General features: G+C 39.5%; 1 protein-coding gene across 1 annotated transcript in view; it reads right to left on the bottom strand.

Moving 5' to 3' along the window:
• AOX1 (aldehyde oxidase 1) overlaps positions 1-22408 on the bottom strand; it is a 38278-nt gene that overhangs the window by 10162 nt on the left and 5708 nt on the right. The window contains exons 7-24 of the mRNA XM_033065379.1: positions 22048-22128; positions 21178-21258; positions 19566-19710; positions 19304-19396; positions 17552-17703; positions 17216-17309; positions 16398-16507; positions 15369-15553; positions 12854-13016; positions 11759-11851; positions 9599-9768; positions 8220-8346; positions 7806-7928; positions 6625-6721; positions 5579-5703; positions 4016-4149; positions 2708-2795; positions 1140-1226 (exon numbers count right to left, since the gene is read on the bottom strand). Coding sequence (XP_032921270.1) covers positions 1140-1226; positions 2708-2795; positions 4016-4149; positions 5579-5703; positions 6625-6721; positions 7806-7928; positions 8220-8346; positions 9599-9768; positions 11759-11851; positions 12854-13016; positions 15369-15553; positions 16398-16507; positions 17216-17309; positions 17552-17703; positions 19304-19396; positions 19566-19710; positions 21178-21258; positions 22048-22128 — 2148 coding nt within the window. The remainder of the gene's footprint in view (positions 1-1139; positions 1227-2707; positions 2796-4015; positions 4150-5578; positions 5704-6624; positions 6722-7805; positions 7929-8219; positions 8347-9598; positions 9769-11758; positions 11852-12853; positions 13017-15368; positions 15554-16397; positions 16508-17215; positions 17310-17551; positions 17704-19303; positions 19397-19565; positions 19711-21177; positions 21259-22047; positions 22129-22408) is intronic.

The following is a 22408-nucleotide window of genomic DNA, read 5'->3' as shown; positions in this document are numbered from 1 at the left end:
TACTTCAATACCAAATGCCACACAAACTAAAAATAGGCAGATTAGATTGAAAGCAGGAGTAGCTATGAAAGGAACTGATGAAAGCACACTATCACATCCTGTGGAAATCCACACTTAAGGTTTAGTTCCACCAGCAAGCATATGTACTGCAGTCTACAGTGTCTTCTGGTCCTTAAGCTTTTCATTTAGAGGTTTTGCATGGCAAACACAAAATCCCATGAGGAAGAAAATCCTGTATTAGAGACCTCAAATTAGGTGCTAGGAGTCAGTATAAAAAAATAAATTTAAAAAATGGTTTGATGCCTGATGAAGAGGTCACTGTCTCTCTTCAGTGTTAAGTAGATTTCTCAGAATGACAAATTTAAGCCTCAGTTACTCCTGCTAGGTCCAGTAGCTTCACTGAATCATTGTAGGACTTCATCTTAAGACAGTTCTGACATGATCTGCATTAACATACATGCTTCTAATAACGATTTTCTTCTAACCTAGGCTATTTTTCAGATGCAGGTTAGGCAGCAACATCACAGGCAGTTACACTGACAGATTGTAGGATGCAAAAAATATTCATAGGTGGGGCAATGACAAGCAGATGAGGGGTAGTACAGTTTCAGTTACAGCTAGAATAGCCTGTACAAACACAAATACATAGTGATGATATCAAAGACAGAAACATACTTCGCAGACCTGTAACTGAGGAACTAAGGTATACAGCACAAAAAATGCTGAGCCAGTACAAAAATCTATAGGGATAGCAACAGAGTAACTATCACTATGAGTTTTCTGAAGGCCAAGCAAGGTCCACCCAGCCCTGAAGATGTAAAGCTTTAGGCAGGGACAAATGGAGGTACTACGCATTTTAAAAAGAATACATTGTTAGTTGAGATGTTCATTACAAAAAAATAAGCCAGAGAAATCATTAATGAAGTGAATGTGTAGGGCATTATAAGATAGTAGTAAGATGTTTCAATAAATTTAATAAAATAAGGTTAACCTGCTCAGCATAGATTCTTCCAACAACCCACAATCCGTATCTCAAAAGTCTATATGATAAATAATAAATGGGCAAGGGAATTTGGCTTCCTAATTTTCCAGCTAATGATTCCTCCATGTTGAAAGGTTCATCAGTATAAAATCCTTACCAGGACAGACTCGTCAGGGGTACATCCTCCATTAACATAATATTTGGCATCCACAGCTGTGATCCTACCATCATTCATGAAGCCAACCTAGAAGGATCAACAGTACATTATTTAGAATTCAGCATTCATTTGTTTCTGAAGTGCTTGTGTATTTTGAAAATTAACATAACCCACACATTTAGGGTCATATTGCACTATTAATTTCTGGACAGCATTTACTGAAACTATAGAAGGGCAAGAGATAAAGGAAGTATGTTACTAAGATATAGGCTTTCCCTCCTGGCATCTGTGATCTGAATAGGTACAGCAACATAAGCCCACTGGAAAAGGAAGGAGCAGTGGCTTCCTCTCTATTGCCTGAGATGGTTGACAAGAGTATCACCTAGGAGTGTTTACTGTAGATAAAATCAAATCCCACTTTAATGGTAACAGCAGTGTCTGACAGATGAAATATGAAATTTATGTTTATTAATGAAGAAATGTTATCTTTATCTCACATCCCTCTTTTCACCTGTTGCAACTAACATCCTGAATTCTCAGCATGAGCTACAGCTAATTTTCAACTTCAGAGAAACATCTTATAAAACTTCTCTTACTTTGCCTATGTAGAATGCCATGCAACTTGCTTAGTATTAGCAGCTAAATCTGTAGCAGCCTTAAACTGCAAGCTGAGAACTTTCCCCTAGGTATGCTGAACTGTTACCTAGTCAAGTAAAAGAAGGCCTCAGAGAGTCAGTTCAAGTTGAAAGATAAGGAAGCTATAATCTCTAGCAAAGGCTGCACAAGTTACATATAAGAAAAGAAATGGCCCAGTTACAGACAATGAAAGAAACCTATGAGGAATGTGAAGACTCCAGACCCTTAATATTACTAGTTTGTACTGTCATGGGGGGGATGGGGAGCTTAGATTGTAAGGGTATAATTGCCCAGGTATAATCCTATTATTCAGGGTCCCTCTTTGAAGGCATCCAGCTTGAGCTGTAGTGCTATTAACAAAAGGTGTTTTAAAGAGAAATCTTTCAGCTTATTGATTCAGCAGAAATTTGGACTTAAACCCCTTAATGGTGGCTGGCATACGTAATTGATATGACAAGTAGAAAAGGAAAAGAAGGCAGAAATTATCCTAATGAATGACTGATAGTAAATGAGCAGGAAAGAGATTAATTTCCTCCACAGGGTAAGTTTTCTCCATGACACCATTTCTGTGAAAAATTAGCTTCTTCTTTGTGTGAATCTAACCATATGGAGAGTTTAAAATAAAGTTCTGAAGAAGAAGTCTGACATAGGTTTGCTTCATGTTCCCAGAAAGACAGAAAGAGTTATAAAAGGAAAATAACATGAAGGAATTAGAAAAAATAATAAAACAAAACCCTGAAGAGACAGAGGTAGAAGTAGACACAGGAGCTGTACACCAACTTTATCTCTTGGGTTCCTGGCTGGTAGTTTTGTTGAAAAATTGAATTGGTTATACCAATTTTCATTAATAGAACACATTACCCAGTAACACTGAAATATTTATTTGCAGAATGTAGGTGGGTATTTTTTCACAGAATTCTTGTGGCACTCACTTTATATTTAGCAATAAAGGGATGTCGGCCACCAGTGATTACCATATCATCCTCTCGGCTTAGAATAAGACGGACTGCTCTGCTGGTTCTAAATCCAAAGAAGAAAAGACAGATTGCAATTAAAATAAAGGATCTTATTAATAAGAGAGCTATGGCTACTCATCATGTATCCAGATCCAGTCATGCATATAAACACGCATTTAGATTAAACTTAATTTTAATAAGCCTGAACATACGCTTAACACTTGTCCAGAGTTCGTATTTCTGACATTTACAATCATGTCAGAATTTTCATTTCATCTCTTGAAAGCCAACAAGATAACTCAGTGCAAACTACTCCTGAAGAAACTATTTCAGTGTTAAGTGTTCGTCACCTCTTAGCTATTCAGAATCATACTGAAAACAGAGTGTCTTGAAATGAAACCAAAATATGAATAACAATAAAAATACGAAAATTAGTCTAGAAATGGATATACCATTTAAAAAATTACTTTAGAAAAAGCTGACATAAGGTGTAAAATAAGGGACTAAGAATAAAAAAGATAGTTTAAACCATAAAATAAATATTATTTTTAGCATGACCTATTAATAAAAAACACAGATAATGTGGCCAAAAATAATCAAGAGCAAATTTTATACCAGTGACAGTAGAAACAACATAAACCTATTGAGCTAACTCCGCACATGACAAGATCATTTTGGCTCACAGGATGCAGCCTGATGTGAATCTGCAGCAAAACAGTTATAAAGGAGTTTAGTATGTCCTGACAGCTAATTGCCAATAATAGCCTGCCAAATTTGGAAGATGGGGGATGAAGCTTTATGTGTTAATGTTCTTAAACTAATTCAAGCAGTACTAGAAAAAGCATAATACTGCATAGACTTAAGCTAATTCTGATTGGAAGATGTTGAGGACTGAGCTAGAACTACTTTTTCTTAAAAACAGTTCCACTCATGAACTCTTCTTTCTGCATTCTGCTGTGTCAGTGAAGTTCACAACCGGAGGGTTAACGTCATATTTTAATGAACGTACAAAGTCTCACTAGTTAGGGACTGGTCCTTTTAAGTATTTCCAGCTTATACTAACACCAAAACCACCTTCTTGCAGCCCATTAATTTAGTTGAGGCTAGAGCTGCTTAACATAAGTAGTCCAACAAAACAAAACAAAAAAAATGCACCAAACAGTCTTGCAAAATGTGAAGTCAGGATTGTACGACTTTTTGACTAGCAGATGTGGAAAAGGAGAAAGCAAAATGTAAAACTTGTTTGCTCCATTTTTTTTCACATCACACAGAAACTGCACTTACTTGTTTGCTGCCACTGCAGCAACTGATGCCAATAAACCTGTTCTCAGGATTTTCCCACCAAAAGCTCCACCAACTCGTTTAACATGGCACATGATCCTGTTGGCTGGAACACCTAAACTTGCAGCTACCATCTCCTGTAAAACAAGTTTTAATATTTTATGCCAACTCAAACTAAGCCCAAAAGCTAGGTTCTGAAATAGAAACCTGTTCTAGAAAAGGGTTTCACAAATGTTTTTATTCTTCTATATAAGATGAATGTAACTTTTCCTTTACCTTAGGTTAAAAAACAAAGAAAGAATAACAACAAACTCCCAACAGGGCTCACATTTCAAATCTTTACCATGCAGACTGTGAAAAGGCCATTGGTTGATGTGAAGAATAATACTCTTGAATTACATTATCTAAACAGTAAGAAGCTTCAGGTATAATACAAATGGATTAGTACACAGTTTCTATTTTTCATTACTTTTATTTTTATTTAAAATAAACCTATTTGTTTCTTAGTAGTCTAAGGTCTTGCTAGTGTCAGGAATGTTTTTGCTTGAAATAATTTTCTCAAACAAAATACTTCATACTATTTGGCTATTGGGAATACAGTAATAATGGAAATGATAAAAGGAGCTGAACTAGGCTTTGAACACAACATGCCAGTGTTGAATCTGAAATACAATCAGTTTCATGCACTATGGCTATTGCTACATAGGCCACACGCTATGGCAGTTTTGTTTTGTTATTTACCATCATGACAATATCTAGAGGGTTAGAACACCTCTGCTATGAAGACTGAAAGACTTGGAGTTGTTCAGCCAGGAGAAGACAGCTCCAGGGAGACTTTACTGAGGCCTTTCAAACTATGAAGGGGATTTACAAGAAAGAGAGCAAGACTTTTTAGCAAAGCTTGTATTGACAGGACAAAGGGCTACAATTTTAAACTAAAAGAGGGCAGGTTTCGACTGGACAAGAGAAAGAAATGTTTTACAGTGAGGGTGGTGAGGCACGGGAACAGGGAACTTGTTCAGAGAACTTGTGGACACCTCATCACTGGGAGTGTTCAAGGGCACGTTGGGTGGGACTCTGAGAAATTCCATGCAGAGAAAGACAACCCTGTCTATGGCAGGAGTGTTGAACTAAATAGTCTTTAAAGGTTCCTTGAAACTCAAACCAATCTGTGATTATGAGACTGCTGCATGGAGTAGCAGTCTCACCTATAGCTGTTAGACTTGATCAGATCCTCAGTAGGTTCTGACTGTGTAGGGAACTGATTGCTCCTCACTCCAACAGAAAACCCACAGAGACGGAGGAGCCTCAGCACTCCACAGGGAATTTTTCATGCCTACAACAGTGCAGTGTGAAGTATTTTGCTCAAAGGAAGAGACTTATCCTGATAGTGTAGTGCTCAGTGTTTATCAGAATATAGCAGTACTACAAAGTAACTGTTATTGGACAATCCAGATGGGCAATTTCATGTTTCTATCACTTCCATTCCTCCATATTTTTAAACCAAACTTTAAAAGCTCTATTGTCACAAGTCCAAACACTTTCTCTGAGAATGTTCTGCATTACCTGAATAATTGCTGGATGCTGTGTCGACACATACAAATCCATTTCTTTATCCTCTCCTTTTGGAACAGCTAGCATACTCTGAGTCTCCATGTAAAAGTGTTTCTGTCCCCCAATGCAAATCTCCCCTGATCCAATGAGAGAAAACACAAGTGTTACTGAGGGAAATGGACAGAAGAAATGAACTAGAGAAGAACTAGCATCCCACCATCATGTAAATTATGGCAATCAGTGTCAAATCCTCCGATACTTCTTGTGTGAATGGGCAACATCTAAAATAAAAACACAAATTAAAATCCTTTTAAGATTAAATTGGTCTTGTTCCAGTAGCATCACCAGAACTGGATTAAGAGCAGAACACTTACTGCTCACAAGTGGTGACAACAATAAATAAAGCATAGGTAAGTTAAACAAAGCATGCACACACTGGACCAGGTCAAGAGGGCTACCAAGATCCTCAGGGGGCTGAACCACAGAATGTATGAGAAGAGGTTGAGAGAACTGGATTTATTCATCCATAAGAAGAAAAGGTTTAAGAAGAGATTTTATTGCCCTCTACAACTATCTAATGGAAGGGTGTAGACAAGAGCAAGTCAGACTGTTCTCAGAGATGCCCAATGGAAGGATAAGAGGCAATGAACACAAGAAATTCCAGCTCGCTATAAGAAAAATCAAAGTCAGCATGAAAGTGGGAAACACTGGAACAGGTGCCTATAGATGTTGCGTAACTTCCATATTTGGAGGTATTAAAAACACAACTGGACATGGCCCTTAACAACCTGCTCTACCCAGACCTGCTTTAAGTAGGATGTTGGACTAAAAGACTCCCTTCCAACCTATTTATTCTACAACGTTTTTCAAGAACGGATGATGCAAAAAGCTTTAATGCAGTAGCAGAACAACACCACACCTGTCTTCCAAGTGACCAACAGTTTTCTCAGGTCTAATGACTACATGGAAAAAAGGCATAACTGGGACTTCATAAGCAAACAGCCAAACCCAAATATTGACAACCAAAAATTTCTCATCAAATGCATTCTACAGTTTACCTTCAATTATATTATCAGCAGTTCCAAATGCCTCATCAACATTTCCTTGTTCTAATTTTCTGCTTGGCTCAAAGAACGAGTTGTGTTTTATAGCTTCCTGCAATGGAGAAAAAGAGAAATAGGGAGGTTAAGTATTTTTAGGATTCCCAGTTTGTTGCAGTATTTCAGTCTCAGGACTAACACTGCTGTCTTCAGAGACTGGAACCACCAGCGACCGAAGTCAATGAACAACTTTATCATTTTACTGTCATTGTCAAGTTTCTTTATTCAATATCAGTAATTCTTTCCTGATGCATCTTGTGTAACTGATGACAGCAGTTTCTGAAGGAAATGCAATTAGTTTATTCAACCTGCTCTTCCCTGTCATACATCCAGGAAGTGACCAAGACACCACAGAGTAAGAATGCAACTGCATCATCCAAAGAGTGATGCCAGTAAGAGGGGAAGAAGTCACAAGAACTCAGCAAAGGTGGAATCTATTTATAAATCAGCATTTGCTTTATTTCTAATATGATTTCATTGGAGTTTCAATTCTAATGAAATATTAACAAAATTGTCAGCCTTTATCTGTTTTTCTATCAGAAAGACTGTTCCATTAGACTACACATTATTAAAACAAACTGTAAAGTGACTACCAGAACTAATGCTGATTCCCTGCAAGTGTGTCCTTTGTTCTTTACTTCTACTCTCTTTAATCCAGGGTAAGTCCATGTGACTCCCACATTACACCTCTAAAATTTTGTACATCCCTAACATCTTTCCCTCATATTCCCCCAACATTCACTACTGCTCCAGACTAGCTGACTGTTAGCTACTATACACATGCTGACTGATCAGCTGGTATCTATCAAAAAATTAGAAACCAGCATGATCATTGCCTTTTTCCCCACTGGGAACATTAGGAGAGGTCTTTTTTTTTTTTTTCATTCTAATGTTTATTATTGTAAAACTTGTGAAACCTTCATACTTTTGAAACTGTTGCCCATGTATCACCAGTGGTCAAAATTAGACAAAAGGTTAAAAATTTATTTACAGGGAGATACTGAGACTGCTTAATTGGACGTTTAAGTTCATCTCATTTCTTAAAAATCATATTTAAAAAGCAACTAAAGAGTGTCAACTGGTACTTCCATTAATTACATAGATAAAACAGTAAAAAAAGCAGAAGAAATTATTAGTACCTCAATTGTTAAAATTACTGGTTCCAGTGTTTCATACTCTATCTTCACTTTTGCAGCTGCTTGTTTGGCATGAACATCTGAATCTGCGACCACAGCACAGACAATCTGACCCACACAAATCACCTGTAAAATATGTATCATGTAATGGAGCAGTGGATTGAAACAATTCCCATATGTGCTATTGAAATTCTTATTTTATGTAACCACCATTTATGTTTCCTGTTCAGAAGTTTTCTTTGACTTAGGAGTCCTGTATTTTCACATCATCTAAGAAGCTAATAAATTATAAAATACCACTATAACTACACAAACAAGGACAATACAGTATTCAGAAATGGAGAGTGGGAAAATAAAAGGATGGACACAAAACAGTTAAAATTAAGGAAATCAGTTGCAAAAAGATTGCAATTATACCTCGTTTCTTGCAAATATAATCTCCGGATCATCATAAAAATAAAACTCATTTGCAGCTGGCACATCATGAGCTGTTATGACATCAAACACACCTGCTCCTTTTAGGGCCTCTGAGGTATCTATAGATCTAATTGGGATATGGGAAGAGAGAAGTGTAAATTCATTAATTTTACAAACTGTTCACAGGAGAAGGGAACACAATACAGAGGAATATTTCTTGTACTACCAAGTTCTGCTCATAGGCTCATACGTGTCTTTTCCTCCTGTCTCTGGCATGTGGAGAAGTACAGATAAAAGAGAATTTAAGATTTTACTAACCTTCTTCATATTTAGGAGATCATTTAGAAACAACAGGGAAATCATTGTCCCATTAGATAGCTTGAACTGCACAATTACAATGTTACAACTGCAAGACCTCACAGTATACACTTATACTGCAAGATAAAAATACTCATCTTCACATGGAGGATTCATGTAGAGATATAAAAGAAATTACAAAACCAGTACAAATGAAGAAGGAATGGAAATGTCTAGATGTAGAAGGACCAGAAGGAACAGCAGAAAGTCTATAAGAATAGCATGTTTTGACAGCATGTAGTTCAGTAAGTCATCCGACCCCAGTCCACGTACGGGCATCTTCTCTGGACACCCAGATCAGGAGACAAAGGAGACTGAACAGATCCTAATGACTTGCAGAAATGGGGGTGATGTCACCTCTGTGATGGGACCAAAAAGAGGGCTGCCAAACCCAGCACTGACCTAAAAATAAGCTGGTAAATATGACAACGACTCTATAGCTAGAAGCCCCAGTCCTGTGTGTCATGACAACTAATCTTGACTAGATCACTTGAATATGCCTTGGTGCCTAAATGTTGAACAAACTGTTAGAATAGGTGTCTCTTTGCAGCATACATGAAAACCGTTTTCTTACAAAATAAAATCCTCTTCTCCACCATTCTCTCCTATAAGCCTCATATGAGCTTTGCCACCTTGTTGCTGCAATGTTGCCACACTATTTCCTACATTTTAGACAATTTTCGTCTTTCATCGTAGAGTTGAGGATTCAAAGCAGTGTTGGTAAAACTGAATCTTGAACTCTGCTTGCACTGCACAGCTGAGAACTTTGCGGCGGTAGCTAGGCTAGGTCTGGGCTGGTTTATGGACCAGAAACAGTTCAACCTTACTAGTATAGTAAAATGGGGTGAGACACTTAAATCCTAACAAACTCTTCTACTAGTGCAACAATACTGCTTCCAGCATGGATTTGCCTGCAGGTATCAGGCATGCTGCTCTGTACACACATAACTCATTAGCATCTCCAAAAATCTCAGGCAGCAATTCAAGATAACACTTTCTTCAGGTCCACTTTGAACACTTACACAATCTTAGCGTGAGCTCTGGAACTAGTGACAGCAGCCAGGAAAAGCTCCCCATCCACAGAAGGAAGGTCATCAATGTAGACTGCTTCACCAGTGGCATGCTTTATCCCAGACTGGTGCATAATAGGCCGTCCTACAGGGTCCTGGGGACACTGGCTTGGCTCTACGTCCTGTACAGTCAGAAACACACATCCAGCACCCCCAGTTAAAAAAAGAACTGTTAATCTTACAGTAATCAGAAAATTAGATGAATGAACAACTGGTCACACTATCATCTGGTTCAACACTGAAAGAGATGTAGCTGCAGGAGGTGACTGCTGTTCCTGGGGATTTCTTTCTCCTTTTCTCTTAAGAATCCTTCTGAGAGCACCACACGGTTTCTTTACTTGGATTTTTTTCCTTAATTATTTTTTTCCTTAATTATTTATCAGTGACAAAACCAGCATTTTTTCCGAAGGACATTTTCCTTCCTTACTGAATGGTGTCATGAACCTTTGATAATTTTCTGAATTATTTTCACAAGATTCTGCTCTGAATATTATCATTGTCAGACAGTGTATTGTGAGCTGTTTGCAATGATTTCTAGGATTTCTCATCCTCACTGAAAGAGTGCAACTGATCAGTGCAAATCAGTGAGAAAATATTGCCTAAATATTTTCTTCCCAATTATTTCCTGGCTCCTGTGTATGAATTTCATATGAAATGATCATATCAATCTTTGCTGCTAAGTTTTTTTGAAAACTGACTCAGTGTTTCCAGTTAAATCTGCCACATCAACTAACGTTGCCAACTTAGAGAAGACCTTAACAATTTTTGTGTCAGTATTCATGCTAACTTTTTCTTTTTCTACATTTAGAATTAGTTAATTGTTTACAACTTAAAATGTTTTTACTTATAAAGCTTCCAGCACACAAGTGTTCAGGCTACACACTTCTACTTCCTGCACTTTCTGGCATACTGTCTTCTATTGGCACAAAGTCAAGAACAAACACTCTTCATTTAAATGCCTAAAGTTCTTCAAATGGATGTCTCAGCCAAACCACTTCAACATTTCCACAACAGAATGTCAAGGTATTTAGATTTCATGATAAGCATCCTTCTTTTAAATCTTGATTTTAAAAGCTTAACAATGTCCAAATGAAGAAGTGCAGACAAAAAATATAGCCTTACAAAATGTAAACAGAAATTTAAAGCAGAAAAACTCAGATTTTCTGGGTTTCTAAATTTCTATTGTTCAGTGCCAATTGATCTGAGTAACAAATTGTTTCAATTTCTGATGTTCAGACACTTTATCACAGATAGGGAATAAACTGTCACAGAGAACTAGTACCCTTGATCCTGGCTCCTCTTATTGACTGTTGTTTTTTTGTTTGTTTGTTTGTTTTGGTTTTAAATAAGAATAATAATAACAACTCTGAAGGAAATTTAAGATGACAATTTGAACAAATTTAAACTATTTAAAGCTAAAATGTTTTTCTGAGGTATATCCAAAAACTAAAAGAAAAACAAATATTTACCTATATTTCATTTGAATTTTTCTTTAGGTTTTCAAAAGTTGGCATTTTGACTTGTGTATTGAGGGTGCCAAAATATCAAAAATCTTTGTGGGTGTTTCTACCATGAGCTATTTGTACAGTGAGCTCAGAAAATACCAAATGTGTCCTTTGCTGCTCTCTACTGTTGATTTAGGACAACCTGCTCGTGTTAATTTGAGCACACAACCATCACACACCATCTCAATTCCTAAATCTACAGTAGGACTTAAGAACCCCTGAGATTTTGAGAAACAATACTACAGTTATGCTACAGTACATATATATATATACACTATACTTGGGTTTTTCAATCTTTTTTGTTTTCTTCTCATTTCTTTCTAACTGGGTTGCACACTGCAATAAACCAATTTTAAGCAGTCTGACAATGGAGTTTGCTTAGCATATTTATCTTCAAAGAAGATAAAGTAATGAGTATATCCCAGAATCTATTTTTACAAACAAGGACTCTCCAAATGAGATGCAGCTGAGATCAACCACTAAAAGCCTCTTGCTTCCAGTCTCTTGGCAAATCTGTACCTGACCTTCACAGCAGGTTCATGCTTGAGCTGTGACTTTTTACCTAATCTTATAAAGCACAAAACAATGTCAGAATGAAATCACTTGCCTGGTATACTTGGATACTCTGGGGCATTCTGGTTTTGAAATCTTGAAGAACACTCTCATATTCCATAGGTATGCCAGCATAATGGCAAGGATCCTGAAAAGAAAGTGTATTACTACTAAAACTCACATTTTGAACATTCCAATTAAAAAAAGCCAACAACCAAAATCAAACACAAATTTTTTATACAGGAAATGTTTTCCAGGTTCAAACTAGAAAGGCTCGAAAATAACAATCTGAAAACAATGTAGAGGTTTTAGATGTTACTAAATAATATTTTTAAATATATTGGATTCAACTAATATGCTTTTTAAAGTAAGCAGCATAAAGTAGGGACAGACAGAGGAGCTTTGTTTTGAGATCTGATCAAAACTGGCTCAGAATCACTCCTGGTAATAAACAATCACCTAGTAATGGCAATTTAGAGGAATTTCTTGTATATTTTCTTTGGGTCTTTGGTATGTTGTTGTATTAATACTGCTCAAATGTGTTTTAAAGCCTAATGTCTAAGGTAAAGACACCTGAGCATCTAGAAGTTTAATGGGCATCTCTCCATCAGTCTCTTTGGAAGTTAAACATTCAGTTAGTGTGTAGCTCCAACCACCAAAGACAATGATTTAGCACACTGTACAAATGGCAAGCATTAACACGTAGTAAGAACACCCCTTTTATTTGCTTGCAGAAGAGCAGACATGGGGAACACTTGGTTTGCTCAGCCTGGAGGTGACTCAAGGGAGACCTCACTGAGGTCTTCAACATTCTCACGAGGGAAAGTGGAGGGGCAGGTACCAACCTCTTCACTCTGCTGACCAGTGAAAGGACTGGAGGAAACAGCATGAAGCCAGGAGGAGAGAGCTTTAGGTTGGATATCAGGAAGAGATTTTTTACCCAGAGTGTGTTTGAGTGCTGGAACAGGCTCCCTAGAGTAGTGGTCACAGCCCCTAGCCTGAGCTCAAAAAGCATTTGGTAATGCTATTAGGCACATGGTAGGACCCCTGTGGTGTCCCATCCTGGGCCAAGAGTGGGACTCAGTGGTCCTGATGGGTCTCCTGTAACTCAGTATATTCCATGATTTTATGATTCTATGAACTAAATTACCATTGTCTTCAATGACTGTGATACTTCCAGAAAAAATCTGTAGAAGAAACTGACCATCAAAGTTTTCTTATAGTCTACATTTTCACCACCAGTTGAGCCTGGAAGAGCAATTTCTTTAAGAACTAGTCTGCATGCTTCATCCAACATTTGTTCATTCCAGTGTCTGTTAGGAAGAACAACAGATACAATCAGACTAGGACTAATAAAAAATAAATACAGATTGCAGTAATATATGTGTACCATCGACGACAGGCATAATCCTGCTCACAATGAAGCCAAAATATTGATTCTAATAATGGTCTGCAATTTTTAAAGTGGTGTAGATCAATGCTGCTCACACAGCTGAGCTCCCATAAGTAAACTGAATTAAGTGCTATGCCAGTATTTTTAAATAAACAAATACATAATTATACAAACCCTATTACAGCTTTGAAGCTGCTTTAGCAGTCTTACAGATTCTCACCATATTGCAGATACTATCCTGTATTTGAAGTAGATATAGATGCAAAATGTAGATACTTTCAAGGGACCTAATTAGCTGTAACATTTCCTGAGAGCGCTGTCTTCTTCAAGTATCTCAATACTCTTAATTCTCCATACTTACACAACCGCAGATATCAAAATATTAGTCTCTTGGACTAAATTTAATCATGTAAAGCATCAAAAAAGATGAGTACAGTAATTTCACGACCATAAGGCGCACCGGACTATAAGGCGCACCCCCCCGGATTCGGCAAAATTCGCAACTTTGTAGATCAGATAAGGCGCACCCGACTATAAGGCACACTTTTTTTTTTTTTTTTTAGCGAGGCTCCACCCCCAGCTCCCCCCGCGCGGTTGCTGGCCAAGGCCCCGCCCCAACCCGGCAGCCATTGGCCCCCGGGCCTGCCTGTATCCGCCATTCCGTGCGGCATCCCTGGGGCCGGAAAAGGCCCGCCGCCGCTCTGTGCGGTGTCCCCGGCGCCGGAAAATGCCCGCCGCCGCTCCATGCGGCATCCCTGGCGCCAGAAAATGCCCGCCACCGCTCCGTGCGGCGTCCCCAGGGCCGGAAAATGCCCGCTGCCGCTCCGTGCGGCGTCCCCGGGGCTGGAAAATGCCCGCCGCCGCTCCGTGCGGCGTCCCCGGGGCTGGAAAATGCCCGCCACCGCTCTGTGCGGCGTCCCCGGGGCCGGAGAAAGCCCTCCGCCGCTTCGTGCGGTGTCCCCAGGGCCGGGGAACGCCTGCTGCCGCTCCGTGCGGTGTCCCCAGGGCCCCGCTGCTCCGGAGTTCCCTGGTGCTCCGGGTGCCCCCATGTCGGCGGGCTTGCCCCGCGCCGCCACTGCCCTGCCTCCCATCCCTCGCTCGGCTCGGCGCACTGCGGCCCCGTCGGCCCCTATCGGGCTGTGGCCCCGCTGCCTCCAGCACCGCAGCCCCGCTGGTTGCGCCTGCCCCTATCAGCTGTGGCGCCGCTGCCCCCAGCACTGTGGTCCCATCGGCTCAGGCCGCTGCGCACAACAAAGTTACAAAGTAGTAACACCTCCCTGCCCACGCTGCTCCCGGTACCTGGGGCACCCAGGGCCGGCCCCTGCCTTCCTGCCCTTGCTGCTCCCCGTGCCAGGGGCTGCCTGGGGCCGCACCCCGCCTTCCAGCCCGCGCTGCTCCCGGTGCCTGGGGCCGCCGGGGGCCACGCCCCGCCTTCCAGCCCGCACTGCTCCCTGTGGCTAGGGCAGCCCGGGGCCACGCCCCGCCTTCCAGCCCGCACTGCTCCCTGTGCCTAGGGCAGCCCGGGGCCGCCCCCCGCCTTCCAGTCCACGCTGCTCCCTGTGCCTGGGGCCGCCGGGGGCCGCCCCCCGCCTTCCAGCCCGCACTGCTCCCTGTGCCTAGGGCAGCCCGGGGCCACGCCCCACCTTCCAGCCCGCACTGCTCCCTGTGCCTAGGGCAGCCCGGGGCCACGCCCCGCCTTCCAGCCCGCACTGCTCCCTGTGCCTAGGGCAGCCCGGGGCCGCCCCCCGCCTTCCAGTCCACGCTGCTCCCTGTGCCTGGGGCCGCCGGGGGCTGCCCCCCGCCTTCCAGCCCGCGCTGCTCCCCATGCCTGGGGCTGCCCGGGGCCGCCCTCTGCCTTCCAGCCCGCGCTGCTCCCTGTGCCTGGGACTGCCCGCGGCTGCCCCACCATGGCTACTCGGCGCTCCCGCGGCGCCGCCCCCCCTCGCGGCTCTCACTTCCGGGGTGGAAAATTTTGCAACTTTGTAGATCAGATAAGGCGCACCGGACTATAAGGCGCACTTCCGGGTTTAGGGAAAAATTTTAGTCATAAGGGTGCGCCTTATAGTCGTGAAATTACTGTACTTTAAATAAGCAGTTGCATATTAAATGGTAAACCAGGCCAATGGGGTTACATTTAGTGTTTTTATGTTGCTTGAATTTGCAATTTTTTTCCTCCAAAACTTGGAAAGGCATTGCAAATTGGGAGGGAAAGTCAGGGACTAATTCCAGAGATTATTTGTTAAGAGACACAGACAAGATAGGAAAATTTTACCTTCCAATAAGTGTTGAACAGGTTTGTTTTGCACAGACTGTTGTTGAGACAGCACCTCCATAGAAAATGCTTAGATCCTTTATAATATCTGTATCTTCTTCAAAAAGGACTCTCATCCCAGCATTGGTTATTGGAAGAGCATTTTCCCGTCTTGGTGCTTGTCGAAATGCAGAGACATACTCCCCCTGAGCAAGATCAGACAGAAGTGTAGACATGTAAGTATCTGAAAGTAGAACTTGCTATTGCGCTATGTGAAGCAAGAGAACAAAAAATGAGGAGCACAAATTCAACTTCCTGAGCATTCAAGACTGTGCACTTTCTTCTCTTGACCTTTCAGTACCATCTTTTATTTTCTAGCAGCTCATACCCAGTCCTCCATCACCTACACAGTTCAGATGACCTAGATTTTCCATGGTAGATAACTGGAAGACAGGGATCTTGTGGAGTTATATTTACAACCAGACCATAAGTTCAGAGGCTTTCAAGTATTGCCGAACTTCAGTATTCAAGTAACATTGTCCATAATTCTCTTGTAAGATCCTATATTCACTCTTGCAAACCCAGTATCAGTTAAAGACTATTATTCAGTTCAGCAACATTTATGGAACCACCACACACACATCCAACCTTTTCCCATTTTAAAGAAATATCCTCAAGAGATGCCAATGCTTTACCTATTTGATGCCAGTCATATCACAGGTGAGCAGTCTGCTTTGGTGAGCACAATGGCAACTTGTCCAAGTTGTCCCTTTCCGTAGGGGACCTAGAAAATTGCTATTGCCCTCATCATTTTAGGGCAAACTTTTGTCTGACCATCACTTTTTATATAGCATTGCCAGCTACCTGCTGAGTTATGTTTTTTGGCTAAAACTGGGAGATGGTATGGTACTGAAATGAACGAATATAAGGAATTCAGAAAGTGAGCAGTAGCAGTGCTAGTTTAAAGAGATGGATTTATGTCCCCTGCTGCTCTTTATTTCATAGTCTTTAACTCTGCAAAAAGCAAATCTAAACAATCTAATAACTTACCTTCCTAGAATAGGGAATAAGGACAGAAACTAAGATCTCTTCTGGTGTAATGGTATTGTTACCAACTCCATCTGCAAAAATGTCAGTCATAGGAATCTGTCGCTTTTGTTCTAAAAAAAAAAAAAGAAAAAAAAAATCCCAAATCCAGAAAATTCCATACAATTGTGCAATTAACACATATCAGTAGTATTTTAATTAGCAAGAAATACCTGCTGCTTTCCTGAAAAAATAACCACTATAGAGTTTACATAAAAAATTATCAGTGATATATTCTATAAATTCAAATGGCTGCTCCATCTTCCATAACATCGTAATACCATATTCCTAAAAACATACCCAGAGATCAATTCCCATTCTCTAATCTTCCTTTCAGATACTGCCAGGATGATCCCACCCTAACTCCTGTCAATCTATTCCAAATCTCTGCAGCTGTTGTCATAAGTACCTTTCATTCTAAAACATAAAAAAGGAAGAACTGAGTAGTAAAGAACTGCTGTAAAAGTAAAAAAATATTAGGAAGGTGGGGCTTTTGCTGTGTAGGTTTTGGGTTAATTTCTTCTTTTCTTTGTTTGCTTTTCCCCTGAGATTCTGAACATTTCCAGGAGTCTAGAAAGAAATAAATGCTATTGCTTTTTCATTTCTCTTCATGATATTTTATTCTAAAAGTGAACATACTTGTTATTCTATGATATATATTATGAAAGTCAAATTTTTCAGAAAGGAAGATGACAAAATTCTGCAAGGAACCTGAGTCTCTAAAAGCCCTTTGAACACTTAAAATCTCATTTATGCTACAGAGACAGGCTATCTCCTCCTACCTCTTGAAGCCAGGTTGAGCATGCAGTTGCTGGCTGCCAGAACAGGATTCAAGTCTGAGGTTGATTTTCTACTTATGATGTTTCCACCAAAAGACTTGAAAAAATAAAGTAGTTTATGTTATCTTTCTCTGTAATAGTCGTATTTTTGTGTTAAGTGACAATATGACATGCAAACTATATGTACACTTATACATACTAAAAATGACAAAAAGAGGTATTGATAAAAAATTCATGGCAAAATCAAAAATAAAAATGCAAGTTCTACATGTGGTCAGGACCAATTTCACATTTGTTACCATTTTTTCAGACTATAATTGCAAGCAATTCCCAACATACAGCAACATTTCTTATCTGTTCTCCGCCCAGAGTTCTCAGCTGCTGCAAGACAGCACAGAAAACTCTCGTCTTCTCTTCAGGGAACTTGGCAATTGCATTTGTCAAGATGTCTTTCACTAGAGAGAGGCTGCAGGCAGCTCCCAGAGTTAATCCTGTAACCAAAGGATTATGAAAGTTAACATATCCATTGCTTTATTGCCTTGGTTTTAAATTGTGTTCAGACTGTAGGGCTAGGACAGCTCATGCGGGCTAAGGCAGATAAAAGGAGAGAGGCGTTCGCATTTTAAAGGAAGTGGAACCTTTCACTTCAGGAGACTGAGGGTAACATCCCCAGAAATTATGAAATTGAACTTACACTTCACCTCTTCTGCTTAAAGGGAAATCCCTTCTCTGCTTCCAGCTGCACATCCCAACTGCTTCCCTTGCACCTTGCTTTGGCTGAGTAAACGTTTAGGAGACATTTCACACAAAGGTGAGTCAGCTTCAAAACGCTTTCAACAGACTCTTCCTATTTTTAAGCATGATTTTCAACCTAATTTGCTCTTGCTTTGCATTCTAGTTGCTGTAGTCATAACAATGAAGATAGAATTATTTTTCCCAATAGAAAGACAACTCACATGCATTTACTTAAGAAATTTTTTGAGAAGATTATACATCCAATTTTTTTTTAAATGGTACACAGTTCCTTTCTATTAAAAATAATTATTTACATAATATATTAATGTTTTCAGTGAACACTGAAATTAAATGTATAAATGAAAATATAAATAAATTTAATGAATTTTAATCAAGCAAAGCAATATTAAATTTTGTGTATTTAAAAGAAAATCAAGACATATTTTATATTTAAATCTGATTAAAGAGAGGAAATGCTATTTCTGGCTGGCAAACTAAACTGTGTATCTCTTGTTTTAGAACTGGTAAGTCTCACCTTCGAATACCTAACTTTTATTTACACGCTTTAAAGAAGCAGTAAGCATTCTCCCAACTTCTTTTCAATTCCTAGCTACTTTTCAGCTAAGAACAAACTAGTCTTTGCACAGAATTGGATCACTGATCTGAAATAAAATAGGTATTCTAAATGCAATGACAGAAATATCAAACATAGTTTACCACTTTTAAAAAAGTGACTTCAAGCATGTAGCAAGTAATTTCATCAGCTATGACCTTCCTTAAATCTTTGACTATAAGCTTGTACAAGGTAATTTTTATCCAATTACTTTAGACTATTACAGTAAGTTGAAACCTATTTCTAGTTGTATTTCTAATCACTAGAATTTATTCAAAGCCCAAAATCTTTCTAACTGAAAAAAACCTCTATGCTTATTATAAACATGCAAGTTGAGGCACAAAAATTTTAACTTATTGTAATTAATGCTGTTATGATTGAGAACAGATTAGTTAATGCATATCAGCTATGCCAGTTTAATCACAGCCTTTTTTCTAACATAACCAGGCATGCTGCATGCTATCCCTCCCTGTGGTTCTGTAAGGGTCTCTGCTATTCAGGAGAGAGAGGCACAGCAGTCACAAAGCAAATCCTGCATGACTGAGCAGCAGAACCAGTATTACCAGAATAATCACCCTCAAACTAAGGCCCAAGATAATACTGCTGGCCAGCTCTGCACAGTCAGGAAGACAAAGCCATCCTGCACTGTGATGTGGCAACAGCCCCCTTGACCTGGGAAACAGCCAATCGTGCAGCATTCCTTACTGCAAAGAATTTCTGAAAAAAAGTAACTGTCTACTGACCATCATTCGTGTATTTCAGCACATTCAGATCTGGGATCCTTGCAGGAGCAATAAGAACTGGATGGAACACACCTCTGAATTTCATGTCAGGTCCTACAAGATAGGAATAGACTTAGACAAAAGGCTTTTCCATAGCAACAACTCTCACATAGTAGAACGTAAGCTTAAGGATGAAGATGCAAAAAGAGAGACAAATGTAGTCCCACTCCTCACATGCATATTGGAAGTAAAGCAACAGGAGCCATTCTGATCACATACATACCCACACTGGTGTTCCCAACCACAAGAGGTGCTTTGGGGTGGGCAGCTTTCAGATCCATCAGTTCATCCAAGCTTACAGGAGAAATCCACGTTACTCTCTCCCCACAAAAAACCAGAGTTCTTTTTGGTTGATTTTCTGCCATTCTCTGATGGAGAAACATGGCAGATTTATATACTCAGACATACAGACAGAAGTGAGGTCCAATCGACACTAGACTGAAAGTCAAAAATGTTCTTAAACAACAGCAGTTCTACATAATCCTTTAAAATTGGGCAAAAAGGGGACATAAATGTTATGCTGGCTCTTTGTAGAGTGATGAAAATCAAGACTGTGTGGGTGAAATGTCTTCAAGTAATTTCCATGGGTTAAGAAACAAGATTGATAATAAACAGCTCCCTAGCAAAAGATTTGGGAATAGATCCTGCAATTTCTAAAACTGTTAGAAAAGTGATAAAAAATACTTAGGGAGGTATTTGCCCACTTAGCTTGCTTGGAGAGCACCAATGACACTGACAGTAGCACTCCCTTCTAGATTATGCACACACTTACATGTCTCTGGCTGTTCTAGCACTGTTCACTGATCACCTGGAAATAGCTTGTGAACCAGTGCAGGTACAAACACACAGTCAAGAACTCCTGTCCTGCAGTTATCGATCTTTCTCCAGAAGCAGTCAGCTAACTACAATCCGGCTTTGAATCTCTACCCTGACAATAAAGTAAAACAAACAGCTTTCAGTTTTTCTAGGGCAAAAAATTAATTCCAGCTGTTTATATATTTGGCATGCCTTAATCACTGGGACTAAACACTCTCTGATCTGGGTGGCTATCTGAGAACAGACTAACAAAACTTAAGCCGCAAAAATGCTTGTCATTCAGTTTGTTGTGAGGTATTTGTATCTTCAGCTGCTGGACTGAAAACCCAGTTTAGGCTGCTGTGCATGATACAATTCCTCCAAAGACATCTTCCCCTGGCCTCTGGAACTTGCTATAATAGATAAGGTATCCTAGATACCAAGGTTGAGCCAAATTCCTTAAGAATTTGGTCACTCTCCTAACACTTTGGAAGATAATTGGTTAGAAATTAGTCTGTGTAATTGGTCAGTTCGCCTTTAGAACTTATTGGATGCTGTTCTTTGTATAAACTTCTATTGGTTGTAGTTTGAATCCCCCCTGAACTTATAAATATGACTGTCTCTCCTTGTTCTGGGAGAATCCCTGCTTGACCACCCTTCACATGAAATAAAGATTCTTGTGGAACTCATCAAGTAAGGCCTCCGGTCTTTCTCTGCTGGCTAAGTGTAAGCTTCTGAGGGATGGCTGATCGAGATTAGCACTCTCAGGTCCTGGTAAAACTATCACCAGGGACCAAAAAGAAAGTTACAGGCTGCTTCTTCATCTTCTCACCCAACACCGAACTCTGCATCTTCATTTTTCCAATATGACTTTTTTTTGGGTATGTGAATATTCAATAAGCTTACTGGGCAAAATACCAAAAAGGAGTATAATAACATTAAAATGTTTTGCCATTTCTTCTGATGAATTACTGCTACGCAGGACTCAAGAATTAATTCTGACCAGAGCATCAGAATAGTCTACAAGCAGCAAAAGTTACCATTAGTTCTGGAGGGAATATAAGCTCCTGGGTGGGATCTAACGGCTGGAATTCATCTGTTGAAAACAGGCTGGTGGAGACCTTAAAAAGAAGACAAGTAAAGACCAAGAATTTTCTCTCATCATTAATTTCATACAACAACAATAAAAGCAAAAGCAAAACCAAAGCAGGAGACTGCCACTGAAGTCAGTAAAAAATTAGTAATTTCATTCTGATTTGGATTTGTTGTTAAATCACCACATATCATTTGGAGGTGCTGAAGAAGTGTTCATAACATTTTCTTAAATATTACTGCTAATTTAAACGATAGAGCAGAAGCAAGAAACTGAAGGACAAGCTTCCTGTAGCTCTACTATAACAAAGTATTTTTGTGCCAACCTGAGTACTCAAAACCCAAAAATGTAGATCACATACTACTTAAAGAAAATTGAGAACAAGGTGAAATATTTATATGGATAAGAGGTTTCACATAAAATCCCAATCACAGCCCTAATTTTTAAGAGTGTATCAATTCTTCAGACTCAAGTCAGCTGTAGTATCACTGATCATTGATTTAAGCAAATTTCACATATGCCCTAATGTCTTGAACAATATAATTCTCACTGTATTGGTAGAGCTCAGACTACTAATATTACTGAACCTGAAAAGCTATTCAAATCTCAGCTCTGGAGATCCAAACTACCTTTATATTGACTATCTGACACATCACTACCTCACATGGAATATACACATGGAATCCACAGTTTTTCAAAATAGTTCCAAATTTCTTGTGAGGACTAATAAAATATCTTATTTATCAAATACTATACACAACATCCTTTCTCTAAGTTTTATACTGAAGTGGGATCATTAATACATTTAAAACTTTACCTTCTCTTCACTGTCAAACAAATCATCTTCCTGATCCAAGCAACATTTTCCATTTGCTTTCCTTTGACAACAAATGGATTCCTAAAATAGGAATATGTTATTAGTGAAATACTGCCCAGAATGGCAATGAGTTAAAGCTCATAAGAATAGCAATTCTGTATTTAAATAAAGTTCTAGATGAAGTTTAATTACAAGCCAAATTAAAAGGATTAAGTGTTAAAGGAGTAATATTAAAAAATAATTTTAAATCATCAGATGTTGAAGTCCTTAATACAAAATAATTCCTTTATGTAGAATTCAGCTGACATTGTGAGAGCAGACGCAGATGGTCTGTATTGCTCCCTTTACCAACTGTTCACTC

Source organism: Catharus ustulatus, chromosome 7, assembly GCF_009819885.2.
Source record: "Catharus ustulatus isolate bCatUst1 chromosome 7, bCatUst1.pri.v2, whole genome shotgun sequence".
In the NCBI taxonomy this organism is placed as follows: domain Eukaryota; kingdom Metazoa; phylum Chordata; class Aves; order Passeriformes; family Turdidae; genus Catharus; species Catharus ustulatus.
The sequence above is the reverse complement of the archived record's forward strand: the minus strand, read 5'-3'. Positions and strand labels throughout refer to the sequence as shown.